This window comes from Periplaneta americana, chromosome 1, assembly GCF_040183065.1.
Source record: "Periplaneta americana isolate PAMFEO1 chromosome 1, P.americana_PAMFEO1_priV1, whole genome shotgun sequence".
Lineage (NCBI taxonomy): Eukaryota > Metazoa > Arthropoda > Insecta > Blattodea > Blattidae > Periplaneta > Periplaneta americana.
In genome coordinates this window covers 35,605,283-35,627,653 of record NC_091117.1, presented here as the reverse complement: position 1 = coordinate 35,627,653, position 22,371 = coordinate 35,605,283, and the positions used below count along the sequence as shown (strand labels likewise).

Sequence of the window (22,371 nt, the reverse complement as noted above, 5' to 3'; positions counted from 1 at the left end):
AATAAAGAAAAATATATGGATACCTATGATGAACATTATTCTGAATAGCTGACGTCATTAGACTCCTCATCCGGTGCTGTTCTCGAGTGTGGATTCGAATCCCGTTTGGGCTGATGATCTATTTTTTTAAAGAGTTTTCTCATCTTATAAGGCGAATGTCATATAATCACATGGAAAATTCTTGGTCGCATCTCGTGAAAAATCCATCTATCGGCGTTAGATAATTTGATACAGTGTCATTAAACAATGAATTTTTTTAAAAATCTGGTATGGGATTTACTGGGATATCTATTGGCATTATAATATATTGACCACCAGCGTAGCTCAGTCTGCTGAGACGATCGCCTGCCGATCCGGGGTTGCTCTAGGGCAGCGTTGTCAGACACAGCCTAAACGGAGCGGAGCGCTCCACTATAACTCGTTGCGAGCTCCGGTGCTTCCACAGACATAAGCAAGTTCACGCTCCGAGTAGACGTTTCTAGCACCACAACCGGTTTCGGAGCTTACAACTCTGACATTACTGCTCTAGGGCATGGGTTCGATTCCCGCTTGGGCTGATTTGGGTTTTTCCCGAGCTTTTCCCCAAACGTAAGGCTAATGTCAGGTAATCTATGGGGTATCCTTGTCCTCATCTCGCCAAATATATCGTTATCACCAATCCCATCGACTCTAAATGACCTAGTTGTTGACATAGCGTCGTTAAATTACCAACTAAAAAAATTAAAAAATTGACATTGTACTGGCATAGAATCTGATAATATTATGCAATCGTCATAGTTAGAGATATCTAGTTTTCGCACACCGCGGATTTTCGAAATAACGGGTTTTCAGCTGATAAAAGCAAAAGTTTTGTTTCAAGTCCTCCCAGGTCAGATTATCCTAAGTTTAAGATCACGAAATGGTGAGAAAGTTTTTATGTATACGCAAAATTTTTGTTTTTGGCACGAATTTATTCGAAATTATTGTTTTGAGTGACTTTATTTTAAATATGAAGTAGAAGTAGCCAGAACGTTTCGTGGTGCCTATTAGTTTATATTTTTCAAACACAGGGTAGAAGATTGTTAACAGATTTCTTTACACATGTAAAGTACCGATATAAAACTAAATGTTGTTACAATTTATAAAGAACCTTAAGTTTCCTTTGATCATACAGATCTTTAGTCTTTGTAGAAATATACAGTAATGTATTTTGCACGATGAGAGTATAGGCTAGTATATTTCGATACAAGATTGGAAATTGCTTTTTATAAAATCGAGGAAAAGTTTGAAAAACGAGCAGAGCGAGTTTTTCAGTTTCCCAAATTTTGTAATGCATTTCACAAACGTGTATGGTACAATATTTTTTGCATGATCATATTTTTAAAATTGAAAATACAATATATTTTGCATTGAAAATTTATAGCAATATTATTTCAAAGCCTCGCAAAAGTGCACTGCAATGGTAACTAAGTAACAATAAGTGCACTGTAATGGGTCTAGTTTTATGTTGTGAAGAATGGTTTCGCTAGCAACAAGTTTCTGTTTAGAAATTCTAACTTTCATGGCCTAAGAACAATAGCTTTAAATAAAAAAAAAACACGCTCGTGCAAAAAAATATATATTTTTAATGCGAAATAATACCAAATTTGTTTTATGCGAAAAACACGAAATTAAGCAAATTTTTATACCGAAATTTAAGATTTTTATTCATTGCAAAATAGGATCCTTAGTCATGGTCCCTGATACATTGTATTTGCCTTAAAATTGCGGAAGTGTGAAGTTTTAAAAGCTTTTCCTTGAAAAAATTCTTAAAATAATTTGCGTAAATGCGTACTCTAAGTGGTCCGTCGCCCAGGAGAGTTTGGGAACCGCTGATATAAATAATTAGGTTTGACACTGGTCGCTTGCTTGTTCTAAACGCCAGTTTCCGTGCAAGTCATCACCGAGACGAAGCGTGAGTGCCTCGTGTTTCACGCTCATATTTATAACACTGCACAGGGCGTCTTTTTCGAGTACTGTTGCAAGTCTGCGAGTGCTCCTGATAGCAAGTGACTGTTCAACAAGAGCGTGTGTCATGTGTAGTCGTTGCTCCTGTTGTTGCTGCTGCTGTAGTTTCCGTAGAAACCTTCGGTAATGGTTATGTTTCACTTCATTTTAATGGACATAAGTGTGACTTATTTTTCGCTGTGTGCAACACGAATTTGTTGCTCATTTTTCCTCCACTATAATGACTGTGTAACGCAATGAGAACGAGCGCTTTTATTACTAAATCTGGTTTTTATATACATGTTACTGATACTGGACAGTTTTAATGCGATAACATATTATTTACGAATATTATTTCGTATAGCCTATATTATTTTAAATACTGATACAAAAAGTTTTGTAAAAATTAAAATGAATGTGATAACATTATTTACGAATACTACTTCGTATCTATTATTTTAAATACTGATACAAAAAGTTTAATAAAAATTAAAATGAATGTGATAACATTATTTACGAATACTATTTCGTATATACTATTTTAAATATTTATACAAAAAGTTCCATAAAAATTAAAATGAATGTGATAATATATTATTTACGAATACTATTTCGAATAGATTACTTTAAATACTGAAACATAACGTTTCATAAAAATTAAAATGAATGTGATAACATTATTTGCAAATACTACTTCTTATATATTATTTTAAATACTGATACAAAAAGTTTCTGAAAATTAAAATGAATGTGATAACATATTATTTACGAATACTACTTCGCACATATTATTTTAAATATTGATACAAAAAGTTTCATAAAAATTAAAATGAATGTGATAACATTATTTACGAATACTACTTCGTATATGTTATTTTAAATATTGATACAAAAAGTTTCATGTAAATTAAAATGAATGTGATAACATTATTCACGAATAGTATTTCGTATATATTATTTTAAATACTGAAACAAAACGTTTCATGAAAAGTAAAATGAATATAACATATTATTTACGAATACTATTTCGTATATGCTATTTTAAATACTGATACAAAAAGTTTCATAAAAATTAAAATGAATGTGATAACATTATTTACGAATACTATTTCGTATATATTATTTTAAATACTGATACAAAAAGTTTCATAAAAATTAAAATGAATGTGATAACATATTATTTACTAATACTATTTCGTATATATTATTTTAAATACTGAAACTAATTTTTTTTAAGTGCAATGAATGTCATAACATATTTTTAGGAATACTATTTCGTATATGTTATTTTAAATACTGAAACTATTTTTTTAAAGCGAAATGAATATTCTTATGGAAATATCCTGGCGTTCAACATGCATTTGATTCAACAATCCAGAATTCAGTGGAAAAAATCAGCGAAACTGGCTCATTTTTAAATAAAAGAAGACGCATAAGTCGCGTTTTAGCTGAAGAAAAACTCGATCATATAGGCTGTAGACTAGAACAGTTATAATAAGGTAAGCTAATTATTTAAATCTGTAATGTAGGCCCTAATTTATTAAGTCGCAGGTTTTTATTGCCGAAAGCTGAAGAGCTGAACCATCGATAAGCGGGTTGTTAGTTTTCCGTGTTACCGTTCATTCGGCGCCGTGCTAAGTGAAACCTGTTTCTAGGCGTACAACCATTATTTTGGTTGCGAACTTCGAGTTTCCTAAACCTAGACTACAACATAAGAGAGCAGATATAGCTGGTAAAGGATAGAGGAGCTCATTATGCAAAAATGTAATTGAATAATCGAACTATGTAACTATATAAGATATTTTAACGTTTATATTATTTTTAAATAGCAATTTTCGTAAATGATAACAATATGTAGGCCTATGTAACTATTCACGTAAAATTGTGAAAAAAATTATTACGTGTATCTACGTAAACACTGCAGTTTATAAATCAAGTGAAATACCCTTATTTTTAGAGCAAGTGGAATGGATTTTGTGTGCAGTTTAGGGAACTCATGTTCATATTCTTATTTAGATTGGGAGAACATAACCAATACAAGTTGTTTCTATTGTTAAGAATAAGATTACTATTCCTACTGTTCATATTAAATTATTTCATTTATCGACGTCTTTCGTTTGAATGGTATTTTAAGGAAATAAGCTAAAACGGTAATATTAATCACAACATGATGAAATTGCAAAAAAAAAAAAAAAACATAGCCTATAGTTCAGTGATTGAACATTGCAAGTATTACATTGTTAACTTCTTGATGATATTTATAATGTTACATTGTGAGCTGGATTCGTCGATGATACAGTTAGCATGACGTAAATTCACCATCTAATTTAACAAGAGTCAAATTATGCCTGTTAAGCCTTTTTTATTTTTTTGTTCCGTAGTTTTAATAATTTCTCAATTAATTAATTTTTATGACCATACTCTTATAATAATTATTATCATTATAATTGTAATAGTAAAAGCGATAACTAAAATAATTATTTAAAACCTTCAAACTCGGTAAATAAAAAAATATATAATATAATTTAATAATAAAACTCTGAACCCTGTCACTTCAAAAGGATTTTCACTTCCTCTCAGGAAATAGTCCACAACCTCATTTATATCCGTGAAACTGATATCTACGATACTTCAAATATCGCAGCATAATTTTAAAAATGTTAGATGGACTAATGAAATTGCAATAACGTTGCTGACCGTGATTCATCTGTAAGTTTAACGCTTCCTGTCACACTCTAGTGTCCATCTGTGTTACGTTAATAGTGGTTATCCGACGTCATGCCAACCCATGACACTGGAGTTCCCACTGTGAATTCAATTAGTATTCTCCTGAGAAATAGTCCAGATGTGGACTTAAGCCAACGTATTCGGTGCAACAACGTTGAGAAAGAGATTAATGACACACTCAACTGATCCGAAACCTAAATGCATTGTTTAAAAATTTTTTCAGCTTCCTTCTAGATTCCTAAAACAAATGGTTTTTCTGGAAAGTTTTGCAATACGTGAGTAACTAATCATAGAAATGATGCTGCTAACATATGTTTATTTGCTCTCTCTCTCTCCTTAGCGACTAGTTAGTTAATTTTTCGAAGTAAATAATTTTATTATATAAGACGATTTCCTTGAAACATCTATGTTTAGACACATCCAGTATATAATTTGCAGTGGTAGAGTTGCAGACAGTGAAAAATGGAAAAAGGAGAAAGTTGTCAGAAATATGTAATTTTGAATCCAAAGTAACTTACATGAATTTTCAATGTAGGAGAGAGTCGGATAGTATCGGACATCGGGTAGTATCGGACAGTGCGTTTCTTTCATCTACCACCATATGGTAGTACCTGAATGACATGGTTACGTTTCTCTATGCGACATCACAGAAACGTAACTATGTCAATCAGGTACTATCATCGTGTGGTAGATGAAAGAAACTCACTGTCCGATATTACCCGATGTCCGATACCGTAAACTGGGGTAAAGAGGATCACATGTGGTAAAGTGGATCATATGTGTATTGCTTAGATAAGTTAACGCCACATGGATCACACATGCAAAGAAAACCTTTCTTCTATAAATGCCACTAAAAATAGTTTTCTTTGCATGTGTGATCCATGTGGCGCTGACTTATCTAACAATACACATATGATCCACTTTACCACATGTGATCCTCTTTACCCCAGTTTACGGTACTACCCGACTCTCCCCTATAATGTACCGTTGAGATTGTACACTGCAACGAGTGTCAATAAGAACGGAAAATGTCCAGTTGCCACATGCTTCGTCTTTAAATGTGGCATTTACGTTATCGCAATCACCATAGTCTACTGGGAAAATAGCAAATTACGGAATGATGACGAAATTAGCAGTGTTGCCAATACAAGTTCAGGGAAAACTGCTGGCAAGAATGAATTTCCCCAGAATCCTTATGCTATCAAGAAGTTAAATAATTGGTAATCTCCGCATGTCGACTACTTTTCTCCGTTAAATAATACATGTCTAAAATCTACAAGAACTAGCGGAAAAGCTGCTAACTTGACAGCATAAGGACTGGCGGGTGTGTCGTACTATATAGTGTACAACTTCAACGGTGTATTCTATGTTGAAAATTCAAGGACGTTAGATTGAAAACTACATATTTCCAACAACTTTCCCGTCTTTCAATTTTTTGCTATCTGCACTAATAACACAGTTTGTTTGTCGCCGGACCTTTGAATCACTCTGTATATAGACAACGAACAAAGCATTCGGGGTAAATGGAAATTGAATTCCAATTCGGCATTCGACTTTGGGAGTGAAGAAAACCCCGACAAAAAATCCACACTTAAATTGGCCGGTTTCGGGATTTGAGCCCAGGCCTCCGAATGCGAGTCCGAGATGATGCCGCCTCGACCTCCTCGCTCGGTTGAATCATATCGTTACACACAAAGTAGGCCTAATGTTTCTTCTGTATAAACGAGAAAGTAACGGTGTATTGTTTAGATAAGTTGTAGATAGGACTCTTTTCATTGCTGATGATGTAACGTTTCGAAAATCGGTTCTCTCTTAGTCTTCAGGGGCCATATTCATAGACATTCTTAGCGCGGGCTTCCGGTGGATGATCAGCGAACTAACGTTTTTCGTATTCATAAACCAGTGTTAGCGATATGATATGATATGAATCCTGTACAAGTAATCACTCGATAGCCGGGGCTAGTTCAGCACGCTCGTAGCGCGAGCTAGCGAAATGTCTATGCATAGTGATTAAAAATGACGTAAGAAGGGACTCCTCCTCTCTGGGATCGTTACAAACAGCTCATCTGTTTGACTGATCCAGCAATGGAAAAGGTCTAACTACTCCTGGTCTGTTTTTTTTAATTAACATTTCTATTAGGCCATCTATACAGAAATTAACTACATCTATATATATAATTTGAACTGGTAATGGAAATTACGGGAAAACGGCTGGACGAATTTTAATAAATGGCCCCTCATTTTGAAGCTTGGAACCCAAAGTTTTTCGGAAAAATAGTAGTTTTCAGTGAAATGTCAATTTTCCTACATAATTTTCCAAAATCCATCTGTCGTTAGTTTTGAGAATTAGCTAATTGCATTCAAGAGAAGCGAAGTGAGCATCAAGTCGGCCGTGTTACATTTCAGAATAAAACAAAACGCATACTACAGTAAACAATATTACACGAAGGCCATGATCTGCAAGAATGCTGACATATTTAGAGCTCAAATTAAATTGGTTATTAAAAACCTAACTTACAAAAAATAATTTACAGGTTCGATTCTGTGGTGAGTAATTTTCTGGGTACAGCTGTGTATTGGATATTAAAAACTACAAAACTTGAGGTGGTTTGATGACATTATTACTATTAGAAATGAAATATTATTGTAGTTAATGCCGTGATGTGACTATTTTTCATTAATTATACATATTAATGCTATATTGATGATATGAAAGTGAAACGTTTTGGGGTTATATAAGTAGATGTAGAGAATAACTTAAATTAGATTTTGATTTCAATATTTTACTGAGTGGCGGCTATATAGTATATGTTACTGAAAGCTATAAAACTTACGTAAGATAATAATATTATTAAAAATCAAATATTTTTATAGTTATTAATCAAGTGGGGTTGGGTCTTTTTCATATATTTAATGGCGGTGTGGTGTAGATATTTATATGCGTGGTTCTCTTCAGTATTGCCTCGAGAGAGAGAGTATCTTTCATTATTATGGAAGCAAATAACGTTCAGAATGTCTGGTATTCTTCATTGAAAATGAATCTGAAAAATGTTCATTTGAACGTCTAATGAACTTAGTTTGCAGCATTTGCTGCACAAACCACTGGTAGGAGTATAATTTTGTCGGTAGTCTCTCGTCTTTTTCTGATCAACGAACTTTTGTAGCTTGCTTGTTGTGTATTATTTTCGTAATAATAATAATAATAATAATAATAGTAATAGTAACAATAATAATAATAATAATAATAATAATAATAATAATAATAATAGCATAGAAATGGAGTACGGCCTCAGGTTCTGTAATATAGAATGAAGTTATGTCGGGTTTGTTTCTCACTTTATTTCTCAAAACTGAAGTGAAGATTTATAGAAGTGAAAAAAAAAATGTTTAATTCAGCCATAATATACTTTCTTTTACGTATGTAGGCAACTATCTTGAAAAACATTCACTTCTCCTTTTACATATCAAATGCATAAAAATCTAAATTTCTGTGGTCTACAATTATTCTGAACTTTCGCTAGAGGTAAAACACTTCCAAAATTTGCATGATGCATAATATGACCATAAAAAATGTTCAAAATATATTCTAGCTTCTTTTTATTAACGAATTTATTGCATACAGTAGAATTTACTTATCTGGTCTGTTATTTTTTCTGGAATTCACAGTGAAAACCTTTAAAATACATTTTAATTAATTTAGCTACGTTGTGTTTATAACGTCAAAAATAAATATTTCCATTCGCATTCGCAAATAATTTCCCCTTACACCAATATTGTCATCTTTTAATGATGCAGCCGTAGGGATTTAGCATTAAGTGCTGCACAGGAACGTTAGAGATTAAAATGAATAACATTCGACTTTGCTGTGAAAATAAATTCTATATCTGGGGGACTTGACTGTATTTACGTAATTAATGCAATTAACTAAAAGCTCGGAAGGGAACCGTAAAATTGTAATCTCATTGTTACTGTCCAGTATCAGTGATGGATACGACAGGAAAATCGCAATGAAGCGAACTATATTCTCCACATGTGTACATCAGTGTGTGTCGGTCAGTAAGAGAAGAGACATGGAATTGTTCACGTGCATTTGTTGCCCTCGAACAACTAGAGAAAACCACGAAACTGTTACATTGAAGAGATACAGTAAGTATTGTTTTAAGTGCCTCTTAAAGAGTGATTAATGGATGTCTGTCCTAGTGCCAGAAATGAGCCATACAGCTGTTGCTGCAGTCTTGAAGAAAGATTGATTATTTGTCGTACATTTCAACATGTGCATGTTTCAGTCACTTTGAACCCTGAGAAATGTTAAACATTGTGATGTGATGTATTCATTTGAAGAATGGTGTAAAATATTTTCTCAGTTATGTTCCATTTTACTACAGTGATCCTTTCAGACTTCTTTTCCAACGGAAGTAATCAACATTGTTAAATGTTATAGATAAAGCACATTGTTGGCTAAGAAGTGAGCAAATTTTTTATATATCGTCGTTGTTCCGGCAATAACTCTTATGTGACATGTTTATCGATTTTCAGATTTTTGCTCTATTAAATAACTTAAATAGTGATACAGCAAATAATAAAATCTCCTATATGTAATTATATTTCTTTCTTTCGAAAATGTAAGAATATATAATCTCCTATGCACTGCTGCCATAGTAGAATAAATGTGTTTTTTGTTCCTACTGAAAAATGTCGTATTTTGCACATAGGAGTTATTGCAGGAACAACGACGATATGCTTCTCCTCTGCAAGATCTTTACTCGAGGACAAAATATTAGTTAACTGTGCAACTTTGTGAACATAATGAATAGTGAGGATTACGTAATAGTTCCTAAAAGGCTAATTTGGCCGTCTCTTCAGTGTTGCCAACTAATACCAGATATCACCAATGAGGGTAAAGTCACAATGCTATGTACTGAAATATAATAATAATAATAATAATAATAATAATAATAATAATAATAGGGGAAACTCGGCTAATTCCGCAGTAGTGCATATATGATTTTACTGTGGTTTGACAATAGTGTGAACGTAAGTTTTGAGAGGCTGTCAACAGGAGGCATGTCCCCTGCAGTACTATAGAACAAAATTAAGGATATTGGTCGACACCTCTGTCGGCAATACAGTGAAACATCGAAAGTTGGCTGTTTTTCGTGTTTTGCTACACAGCTGTGGAAAAAATGAGCATTGTTACATATAAATTATTCCTTTTATATTACTTTCATAATTATTTACTATTGCGGAATTAGCCAAGTCCTATTGCGGATTTGTCTCCACTGTTGCGGAATTACCAGAGTTCTTTTTCGACTGTAATGTATGTACAACTAAATATATTTGCATTTTAATAGGTCTCTCTATCTCATTTGGTAATAAAAGGTTTCATCCATGTCTACATACCTTGATAATATTTTTCAATAAACATTTTGATAAAAACATGGTATACTTGCTTCTTAATATTGCGGAATTAGCGGAGTCTCCCCTATTAATAATAATAATAATAATAATAATAATAATAATGTTAATAATATAGCCTAGTGTTAGAAATAAAAATGTCTTGCTTATTTACTTATTTAACACATCTCATCTTTGATGGGAGATGTTTTCTAAATGGCTCAATAATTTGTAAAAGAGTAGCCTATATTTTCCTCCTGGACTTCTCACACAATATGTTGGTAATTAGTAGATTAGTATGATGTAATATTAAAATGTATTTTGTCTGACAACATGAAATTAATTACTTTGACGATTCACGAGATCTAACCTAAAAATCTATTCTGTTTGATCACGTGAAATGATTAATACGAATTCCGAAAACAGAATACCACTTTGAAATGTACACTATCGGTCAAAAGTTTTCGATCAGCTATGAAAACAACTATATACTTTATTTCAATGTACAAACACATCGGAAAAACTAAATAGACTAACAACATAAATATTTTTTCTCTCTAATATTATGATATGATAGAATATTCAAAACGAAAACCCTCTTTTAACCACAAATTCATAGTTGTGATAGGTGATCGAAAACTTTTGACCGGTAGTGTAGCCTATACCCTATTTGAAATATCGGTACGTACTTCTAAGCCGCTACCATGCTATTTCCTCTCTTGGACATTTTAATAAAAATCTGAACACTAAGAAATATATCTGTCCATTAGCCACGTGTTATATTACCGGTTCTTCTGTATGGTTGTGAAACTTGGACTCTCACTCTGAGAGAGAAACATAGGTTAAGGGTGTTTGAGAATAAGGTGCTTAGGAAAATATTTGGGGCTAAGCGGGATGAAGCTACAGGAGAATGGAGAAAGTTACACAACACAGAACTGCACGCATTGTATTCTTCACCTGACATAATTAGGAACATTAAATCCAGACGCTTGAGATGGGCAGGGCATGTAGCACGTATGGGCGAATCCAGAATTGCATATACAGTGTTAGTTGGGAAACCGGAGGGAAAAATACCTTTAGGGAGGCCGAGACGTAGATGGGAGGATAATATTAAAATGGATTTGAGGGAGGTGGGGTATGATGATAGAGACTGGATTAATCTTGTACAGGATAGGGACCGCTGGCGGACTTATGTGAGGGCGGCAATGAACCTTCGGGTACCTTAAAAGCCATTTGTAAGTATTAGCCACGTGTATGTTTCATACCAAGTAGCTTAGGTCAGTTATGTCTTATTTAACTACGCTTACCTGAATATAGTGTTGAATTGGGATCACAACGCAACACAACTGAATGATGTATTGATATTAATATTAATACCGGTATTACTAATTAATTATTAATTACGTTCAAATTTTACAACCCTAGTTACTTTCATTTCATCTGATTTCTTCAACTGCAAACTAAATTATTTTGCTTTCAACATAACAATTAGAAAATAACTGCCAGTTATCGTATTTGTCAGTACTCGAAATTCTAAACAAAGATTTTCATTCTGCAAAGGAATTTGGAATGTTACATTTATTCGAACCAAATTTCTGCTTATTTAAAGAACAAAACTAATATTATTTCAATTATTTATTATCATAATACACTGCTATCTTAAATTGACTGAGCATATTGAGAATTAAATCAACGGCTTTCTCAAATCACGCTATGAAATATTACATATAAAACAATTTTTATCTCTAAAAGAAACAAAAATGAGCAAAATTGTGTTAAACTTTTTTGTTTTAAATATCTCAGAGAATAATCCCCCTGAAATTAATGACATTACTTACGATTCATTCTATATGTACAGGAAAATAGTCTTGATTACAGCAATCAAGGAACAGTTTTTTTTTTCAGTGTTTACGATGTTTGTGCTTGTAAGTAGAAATATCTTTGCAAGTATTCTCTGTGCAGTTCAATTCACTTGTGAAATACTATCTAATGGTTGACTGGAAACTCTGGCAGGACAAAAATATTCTTATAAAATCATAACGCATATTTCGATTAAACTTTGTTTGAATTTTTATCCTGAAATCCAGGACACTTTAAACTCTTCAACAGTGGAAATTAAGTAAAGCTTCATTTCGTGAAAATTGGAATCGTATATTTGGTTTATGGATTTAATTTTTGTTTGTTAATGTTTCTAATTTTTAATTTACCGACGCTACATCAGCTATTACATTATCTAATGTTGGTGAATGAAATTGATGATGGAGAGATTGTGTTTGGCGAAGTGAGACCTAGGATTCGCCATAAGAATACCTGGCATTCGCCTTATAGTTAGGTAATATCTCTGTAATCAGCCCAAGCATGATTAAAACTCATGTTTAATTTAAATCTCGGGTCAGTAGGCAAAAGCGTTACCGCCTGAGCTATACCTGTGGTTATTGTTTGTGAATTATTATGGAGCTACTAAATACTTGATATAAATTTCAATTCATCACGAGCGCAACAGTGTTTCATGGGAAGGAATTGCGATGTTTTATGTGTAGCCCACCTAGAAAGTAAACAACGCCTACAAGGACGATTACGTGTTAGATATCATTTGTTTACACCTTCGAGTTGGTAAGACAACTGCAGTATCATTGCCACTTTCCTAGTCGTTGTGTTGTGGTGTAGAAAAAGTTGCCGTAGGAGGAAGTATGAAATAGGTATGAACGGTAATCGATCGTACTGCTTCTGTTGACCTACCTTCTTTTTTCGTAGCAATACTAACAAATTTAGGTAAAATGAAGAATTATTTTATTGTGTTACTATTTTCTTTTTGGTCTACATCCAGTATTTTAGGTTGATTTTTCGGAAAGGGACTTCAACGGAACAGTCTTCCTTTCTCTCTCTATTTTATTCATGTAAAGATCTTTCTTAATGCGGTCTAGAAATTCAGGAAATAATATATTTAAAGTGATATTAAATATAAGCACTGTAATAAAATAAAATGAGTCGGAAAAGTATAAGAGTGAGAGGTGGATGGGTAATCCTAAGAGAAAAGTAAATGAGGAGGTCTAAGTAAGAGGTTTGTGGGAAGGCGAGGGGTAGGAGGGGTTTATGAGGAAGCCTAGGAGTAAGAGACCTTTATGAGGAAGACTAGGAGTAAAAGGCCTGAATGAGAAAACCTAGGAATAATAAGCCTAGGAGTAAAAGGCGTTTATGTGAAAGACCAGGAGTAAAAGGCGTTAATGTGAAAGCCTAGGAGTAAAAGGCGTTTATGTGAAAGCCTAGGAGTAAAAGGCGTTTATGAGAAAGTCTAGGAGTAAGAGGCGTTTATGAGAAAGCCTAGGAGTAAGAGGCGTTTATGAGGAAGCCTAGGAGTAAGAGGCGTTTATGTGAAAGCGTAGGAGTAAAAGGCGTTTATGCGAAAGTCTAGGAGTAAGAGGCGTTTATGAGAAAGCCTAGGAGTAAGAGGCGTTTATGAGGAAGCCTAGGAGTAAGAGGCGTTTATGAGGAAGCCTAGGAGTAAGAGGCGTTTATGTGAAAGTCTAGGAGTAAAAGGCGTTTATGAGAAAGTCTAGGAGTAAGAGGCGTTTATGAGAAAGCCTAGGAGTAAGAGGCGTTTATGAGAAAGCCTAGGAGTAAGAGGCGTTTATGAGGAAGTCTAGGAGTAAGAGGCGTTTATGAGGAAGTCTAGGAGTAAGAGGCGTTTATGAGGAAGTCTAGGAGTAAGAGACATTTATGAGAAAGCCTAGGAGTAAGAGGCGTTTATGAGGAAGCCTAGGAGTAAGAGGCGTTTATGAGAAGCCTAGGAGTAAGAGGCGTTTATGAGGAAGTGTAGGAGTAAGAGGCGTTTATGTGAAAGCCTAGGAGTAAAAGGCGTTTATGTGAAAGTCTAGGAGTAAGAGGCATTTATGAGAAAGCCTAGGAGTAAGAGGCGTTTATGAGGAAGCCTAGGAGTAAGAGGCGTTTATGTGAAAGCCTAGGAGTAAAAGGCGTTTATGTGAAAGTCTAGGAGTAAGAGGCGTTTATGAGGAAGCCTAGGAGTAAGAGGCCTTCATGAGGAAGCCTAGGAGTAAGAGGCGTTTATGAGGAAGCCTAGGAGTAAGAGGCCTTCATGAGGAAGCCTAGGAGTAAGAGGCGTTTATGAGGAAGCCTAGGAGTAAGAGGCGTTTATGAGGAAGCCTAGGAGTAACAGGCCTTTATGAGGAAGCCTAGGAGTAAGAGGCCTTCATGAGGAAGCCTAGGAGTAAGAGACGTTTATGAGGAAGCCTAGGAGTAAGAGGCCTTCATGAGGAAGCCTAGGAGTAAGAGGCGTTTATGAGGAAGCCTAGGAGTAAGAGGCCTTCATGAGGAAGCCTAGGAGTAAGAGGCGTTTATGAGGAAGCCTAGGAGTAAGAGGCGTTTATGAGGAAGCCTAGGAGTAACAGGCCTTTATGAGGAAGCCTAGGAGTAAGAGGCCTTCATGAGGAAGCCTAGGAGTAAGAGACGTTTATGAGGAAGCCTAGGAGTAAGAGGCCTTCATGAGGAAGCCTAGGAGTAAGAGGCGTTTATGAGGAAGCCTAGGAGTAAGAGGCGTTTATGAGGAAGCCTAGGAGTAAGAGGCGTTTATGAGGAAGCCTAGGAGTAAGAGACCTTTATGAGGAAGCCTAGGAGTAAGAGGCGTTTATGAGGAAGCCTAGGAGTAAGAGGCCTTTATGAGAAAGCCCAGGAATAAGAGGCGTTTATGAGGAAGCCTAGGAGTAAGAGGCGTTTATGAGGAAGCCCAGGAGTAAGAGGCCTTTATGAGGAAGCCTAGGAGTAAGAGGCCTTTATGAGGAAGCCTAGGAGTAAGAGGCGTTTATGAGGAAGCCTAGGAGGAAGAGGCGTTTATGAGGAAGCCTAGGAGGAAGAGGCGTTTATGAGGAAGCCTAGGAGGAACAGGCCTTTATGAGGAAGCCTAGGAGTAAGAGGCGTTTATGAGGAAGCCTAGGAGTAAGAGGCGTTTATGAGGAAGCCTAGGAGCAAGAGGCCTTTATGAGGAAGCCTAGGAGGAAGAGGCCTTTATGAGGAAGCCTAGGAAGAAGAGGCGTTTATGAGGAAGCCTAGGAGTAAGAGGCCTTTATGAGGAAGCCTAGGAGGAAGAGGCATTTATGAGGAAGCCTAGGAAGAAGAGGCGTTTATGAGGAAGCCTAGGAGGAAGAGGCGTTTATGAGGAAGCCTAGGAAGAAGAGGCCTTTATGAGGAAGCCTATGAAGAAGAGGCGTTTATGAGGAAGCCTAGGAAGAAAAGGCCTTTATGAGGAAGCCTAGGAAGAAGAGGCGTTTATGAGGAAGCCTAGGAAGAAGAGGCCTTTATGAGGAAGCCTAAGAGGAAGAGGAGTTTATGAGGAAGCCTAGGAAGAAGAGGCGTTTATGAGGGAGCCTAGAAGTAAGAGGCGTTTATGAGGAAGCCTAGGAGCAAGGGCCATTTGTGGGAAAGCGTGTGGGTGAGGAGCGTTTATGGGGAAGCGTGTAGGTACGGGACGTTTGTGGGAAAGCGTATGGATGTGGGATGTTTATAGGGAAGCGTATAAGTAAGGGTCGTGTGGGTAGGGGACATTTGTGGGGAAACGTGTGAACAAGGGACGTTTATAAGGAAGCCTGGGGTTAAAGGGCATTTATGGAAATTTTCAGGGAGTAAGAACTGGATGAAGAACCATAGGAGACTGAAGTGCGTAAGAAAGCAATATTGATTGAGGAAGTGAAGAATGGAGCTTAGATAACAGAAAAGAGAGAATTTAGACAACGGAAAAGAGAAAATTTGAGGAAGAGGTAGTCTGGATGGTGAAGTGTAGGTGAAAGATGAATAATGAGGAGGGAGACAAGTAATTATAGGAGTAGGAGGAAGATGATGAAGAAGTCTAAAAGAAGTAGGAAAAAGTCATCTTGGAGCCAGGAGGAGAAGGAAGATGATGAACGGTAGTCTAGGCGAGGAAAAATATGATAGTCTACCTAAAGTAAGAGGGGGAGGTGGTTTAGAAGTAGGAAGAAGAGGAGGGGGACTTTGTGATGATGATTGAATTTAACTTTTATGCTTAAAATAAGCATGTAGCCATACTGCGATCAAGGTCGGCGGGACTACAGAGCTAGTCCACTAAAGGCCATAGAGTTCCTTTTGTTTACAGCTTGTAGCGTGTTGTGGTGTCATTTCCCCTCTTGCGGCGTTTTTTCCTTCGTTGCTTATTGCGTGGCATTTTAGACGAATCAATAAAGTCGTACTTGTTTGTGGATAAAGCGAACGATACATACGTCGGAAACACTAGCAATACAGGCATTCTGTTCTGTTCCAGTAAGAGTTTGAACATGCCTTATTTCTGAGAGTTCTTTCTGGAAATAAGTTAATTTAAACTGTGTGAAGATATGAATTTCTTATTCTTAGTCCAGAGCGACAACACTTAATGATGGAAGAATTTTAACGAAGAAAAATAAGTCACAAGTTAAGCATTAATAAAATATTTTGATATAAAATATAGATTTCAAGACATGCTATGGAACTATAAGTTTTCAGCAGCCGAATATATAGTTCTGGATTGCTGCCTTTCTCCATCCGTTTAAAGTGCAGAGTATTCTTCCAAACTAATTAACGACTTTTTATCCTAGACACCGAAGAATAGCTTCATCCAGAAGTATTCACATGGAGTGTTACATTATTGCTTCTAGAACATAAATTTATTTTAAGCCATTGATATTTCATATGTAAAAATTGTACAAAGTATAACAATTCGTCTCCATGGTTGTTATTCTTTGCAACGGGAAAAATTTTATCTGAGAAATCTCAAACCTCGAGTGACATTTATTAGGACTATTTCGTGAATAAGATAAAAATGTAAATAATATATCCCTAAAATTCACTTACAAAATGTGAATAGGCTAATTGTGTATTTATGAATACTTCACCTATTCAGACATTGTGAAGTTGAAATAGATGAATATTGAAAAGAAATGGGATGTTATTCAGTAATGCCAATTGAGAAAAGCGAAATACAGGTTTAACACTATTAAATACATGTACTGCGCTTTTCTCATGTTATAGCAGAAATTCATTTTCATTATCTGCTGAAATCGTAATTTAATTTCAATATTGTATAATATAATTACAAATAATCTGATTAATACATTAAATGAACAATTATTGTTGAAAATGCAGTTACAAAATCTCAATGAAGGAGTGGCATTTTCTTTACATATAATGGACATGGAATTAGAAGATGAATATGTAGATGAGGAAGTAAGATTTCGCATTTTTCTTTAGTACTTCATCGTTACCGGTACATTAATGGATTCAAGCTCATTGATTTACGGGGAACAGTTGGCGATACTGACTAAACAAAAGAACGACCATGCGATAAATTGATTGTGATAAAACGGGTTGTAAAAATTATCGCGATGTATGACTGTGATTGGTTGGAATTCAAAATCATTACATTTCATTGATCAAAAATGGAATGACGCCATATAAACGAAATGGCCTTTTATGAATTACAGGAATTTTATGTATTACGTTTTATTTACAGTGAGAGAATATCATTTGACACACATTTTTAGGCCTATTTGTAAGTATATATAATTGCCTCCATTTTCTTGCAAATGGATTATAAAAATGTCGCATTATTTCTCTAAGTAAAGTGAAATTATTATTGGTAGCTTTGAAATTGTGCGTGATGTAGCTATACATTCGTTAGAGCTGCATGTTTTTACACAGTAAGTTGCGCAAGATCAAAATGGCATAGTGATGAGAAGTTCCTGGAAGAAATACGGCTGACCCTTGTTTATGAGTCACTCGGGTATGCCTCGTAAAGAGAGAGAATACTTAAGTTAATAGAAGAATATTATCATAATTAATCGTAATAACTTCAATTTACACTCCTCTCCACTGGTTGAGAGACCAGACTATAGTCATGAATCATAAAACAAAGATTGAAACTCTGAAAAGATCTGGATATGATTTAAATTACCGTGATACTTAGCATCAAGCTAAAAAAATACTCGAATTGGCCAACAAAGGCGAGATACTTGATACGGAACATGTTGAATGCCAGTCTGTTGTAGCTGCATCAATACGCATGCATAAGAGTTAAATGGATCACCGTGTATCTTGAAGAAAATGTAGATGAAGACAAGGTCGTAAAGACATCGACGGGAAGGAATGATCTTAAATAAAAGTCTACGGAGGTGAAAAACAGTGAAGTCGTGAAGAAAAGCCTATGGAGGCGGAGGATCGTGAAGTCGTGAAGAAAAGTTGACGGAGGTGGAGAATTGTAATAATAAGAAAATATCATATAGGGGAAATGTTGAATATCGTGTTTCTTTAGATATCTTGAACCAGAATTTGTGAAGTGTTTTCATGGAACAAAATACAAGGTGGCTTTCTCGAACTTCCTAATTTTGTTTATCTATGAAAAGAAGACCAAGGGCGCAGATACATTTTTATTGGGAAGTTCAACTCAAATATTTTCGTTACATGTGGATGGCATTGGTGGTTGTCGATGCGGGAGTTAGAAGAATTACCCAATAAAGTACAAATTGTTAAAGAAATAAAGCCAACCGACGAACCTCAGCGACAAGAATTTGCAGTTGAGATCCAAAGACGCATTAATGAAAACCTAGATTTTTTTTATATTATTACGATGTATCGAAGTACATATGATATTTCCGTACAGGAATTCTTCGTCATCATACGATGAAAGATGAGTGGAACAGAGAAAAATTCTCTCCGGCACCGGGATTGGAACCCGGGTTTTCAGCTCTACGTGCTGACGCTCTATCCACTAAGCCACACTGGATTCCCATCCCGATGTCGGATTGAATCCTCTCAGTTTAAGTTCCACCTTTTGGGTTCCCTCTAGTGGCTTACCCTCATGCACTGAGTCATAGATATATGACAGTGGCACAATGTCATCTTTCATCATATGATGACGTAAAATTTCTGCACGGAAATATCATATGTACTTCGGTACATCGAAATAATATATGATACGCGAAAAATAATCACTTAGTGATTTAAGACGGCGCTTACTCCTTCGGATCCCGGCCATTTACTCACTCATAACGAGTGTACCTTTGCACATGTATTGACATTGTGCCACTGTCATACATCTATGACGCAGTGCATGAGGGTAGGCCACAAGAGGGAACCCAAGAAGTGGAACTAAACTGAGAGGATTCAATCCGACATCGGGATGGGAATCCGATGTGGCTCAGTGGATAGAGCGTCAGCACATAGAGCTGAAAACCCGGGTTCAAATCCCGGTGCCGGAGAGAATTTTTCTCTGTTCCACTCATCTTTCATCTAGATCTTTTTAGTTATGTTACGCTTTCTGACGAGACAACTTTCCATTTGTCTAGGGAAGTTAGCCTGCACAATGTCCGAATATTGGTCTCTCAAAACCCACGTGTAGGCATGGAGCATATTCGAGACAACCCTAAACTAAACATATGGCGTGGTCTTAATCAGGATAAGATATTGTAACTTTTTCATGGAACCTACTGTCACAGCACCTCCATACCTAGACATGCTAGAAGAATACGTTTGACTATAGCCTCTCTGGAGCATCATTGTGCATGCAACACTGGACAACACTTTCCCAAACAGTTGGATTGGACGTGGCGGTACACCAGCATGGCCTCCTCTTTCTCCCGACATTACTGTTAGATTTTTGTTTGGGGTTGTGTTAAGGACATTGTGTATTCCATCTCAAGGTGACTGACCTCAGCAACTTAACGTGGTCGCATTGTGGAAGGAGCAGCAACTATCACACTATATATGCTATATAGAACCAGGACTGAAATTGAGTATCGTTTGGATATAGCTCGTGCTACCGAGAGGGCTCGTGTATAAACCTACTACTTCACAGATTTTGTAAAATTGAGTGGTAGGGGAGACTGTTGTACCTTTAGCATAGTGTACCTTTGAACATTTATTGTTTTTTTTTTTTTATTTTTTGCTACTACCTAGAGGTTTCAAACTGAAGTAGATTGTAGAGAAAGCCACTAAGTAGCTCTGGTCGTGGTTTCGGTTTGATTTATGGCGAAGTGTGACTTATGTGAACAAAAGAATCTTTTTTAGTACCAAAAGTAAACATTTCGTTCATTGATATATGTCTTCTAACATAAACCAGATTGTATTTGTTACTATCCATCAGGTACAATGTGTTCCGTATCATCTGGTGAGTAATAACATATTTTAATTTTCATGATTTATTCGAATCTCTAGTTTTGGGAGCCAGATTTGTTTAAACGTGCACCCTCTTGTACCTTTGAACACAGAACATCTTGTACCATGGAACATGTTCCAAGGTACAATAATATTATTGGTTTTTGTCTTTCTTTTATTTTAAGACATTGTCACGAAGTAAATCTGGAATTAAGAGGCCCCCAATTGATCCGGATGCCTTGAAGAAAGCTGTTGAAGCAATTCTTGTTCATCCAGGAAATAAAATCTCAATCAGAGAAGCCTCCTGTGGTTTATGATTGCAAATATATTTTAAATATGATTCAGTTCTTACAACTATATTCCCACCTATATTCCGTGTGTTCCAACTTACAAGAGGGTATGTTCTAAGGTACATGAACATGTTGTACCTTTGAACATATTACATTTTATTTTTTTCATCCTTAATAGATATGTAGAACAGGAAAATATATACAGGAAGTTGTAAAGGAATCTTCAATAATTATTTAAAGCATTTCTTAATTTAAAAAAATGTCGGTTCCCAAAATTAAAAAAAAAAAAATAAAAATAAATGTGAAAAGTGTTTAAAGGTACAACAGTCTTCCCTACTTCTTAACAAAGATGACAAAATGTCCTCGCATTTTCCTTCCTATTTTAACAGGCGGTTGAAATCAGTGAAGTTCGAGATGACTCGCCCGGTATATAAAAGCTTGTTTTACCTGGTCCTTAATCACACAGAAATTGATTGCTGTTGCTATCATTTGTCAAAATGTTCAACTCCTTGTTTCCATAAATTGCATTTAATATTTTCCATTTATTTTTACTTCATCTTATTTCAAGGAATGTTTATCCATGTCTCATTAAATGGAACAAATGTTGACTTTACGTTGCTACGAGAGAACATATTTCTGGCTTGGTTCGTGAAATGTGGAGTTCGTCTTGCCCCGCTGTCAATGCTTTGCGCTCGGGTCTTGTTTCATATGTGGCACGATTAACAGCATGACTTACTCTAAAATGAAAGCCACCACTGTGATGCTTGTTTCAGTTCGTTTTCAAGTTCCCTGATGTAAAATAACCAAACCTTCAATAGGTATGTGTGTGACGTACTACGGCTTCTAAGAAATGTTACATCAATTCATTTTGAACATATGCCTTAAAACATGACGATCACCACCTTCCTGGAATTGAGTCGGCTAGAATCAAACTGCACTTTATCCATAAATCTGAATTGTCAGAAAAGACGAAAAACTAGTGCAGTTACACTCCAAACGATGACGTCAATACTAGAATTAAGGCAGATAAATTCCAGTTTGACTACAAACGAGCAGTTTATCACATTCCCTGCAAAATTCTGAACTGAAACATACCTTAATCCCATATTTCACAATTTGGAGACGGTACAGTTTGATTCTAGAAGACTCGATTGTGAATGTTTTTTTTCTACTTCTGTCGGTAAATACATTGTTAAATCTCTCGCCAGCTGGAAGAATACTTTTCAAGATACTGATTCACTTTTTGGGAAACTAATTGTTACGTAATTTTATTGGTCATCTTCCTGTAATAGAGGTCCAGGGCACATATATTACCAAATATATACATATATTTTAATTTCAATGTTTTTTACTCTCTAACGAGAAATTATGTGCCCTGTTTGGTGGTGTTTTGTAAAAAGGCAGTTATCAACAATTTTGTGGCTTTACATTTTTAAATGGTTATAAATTATTTCTCAATCCACTCATTTTCTTGATGTATGAAAAATAGAAAAGATAGGCCTACCGCAAATACTAAGATAAAGGAAGTAAAGTAACATGTTTTATAAAATGGATTTTAAACAGATTTTTTTTTTAGATATCCTGATTTTGTTCATAGCGCATCTTTACAGAGTACTGTCGATGACATTTAAGTGTGCTTAAATGCGACAGGCTTATGTCGCTAGATTTAGTTTCAAGTAAAAGAACTCCTGCGGGACAAAATTCCTGCACACCCGCGGAGCTGATATAACCTCGGCAGTTGCGAGCGTCGTTAAATAAACCATAATTTAATTTAATTTTCCATGCCGTAAACTAGGTGAACTTAACCGCCGGTCTAAACTTGGCCATAAAAAATTTAAACCATATC

At 35.6% G+C, this 22,371-nt stretch overlaps 1 protein-coding gene and 1 non-coding gene across 7 annotated transcripts in view; both read left to right on the top strand.

Annotated features, from left to right (window-relative positions):
- vari (MAGUK p55 subfamily member vari) overlaps window positions 1–22,371 on the top strand; it is a 218,911-nt gene that overhangs the window by 39,467 nt on the left and 157,073 nt on the right. For 2 of the 6 annotated variants that reach the window (XM_069818458.1, XM_069818442.1), the window contains exon 1: window positions 8,685–8,838. The exons of 3 other annotated variants lie outside the window; for them this stretch is intronic. In XM_069818458.1, the coding sequence (XP_069674559.1) occupies window positions 8,700–8,838 (139 nt within the window). In that variant the 5' untranslated portion in view covers window positions 8,685–8,699. Of the gene's footprint in view, window positions 1–2,038; window positions 2,110–8,668; window positions 8,839–22,371 lie in introns of those variants that run through there. One more of the 6 variants, XM_069818449.1, reaches the window with a different exon arrangement.
- On the top strand, window positions 19,269–19,340 carry TRNAY-AUA (transfer RNA tyrosine (anticodon AUA)). The gene has a single exon. It is a non-coding gene; the product is annotated as a tRNA-Tyr (tRNA).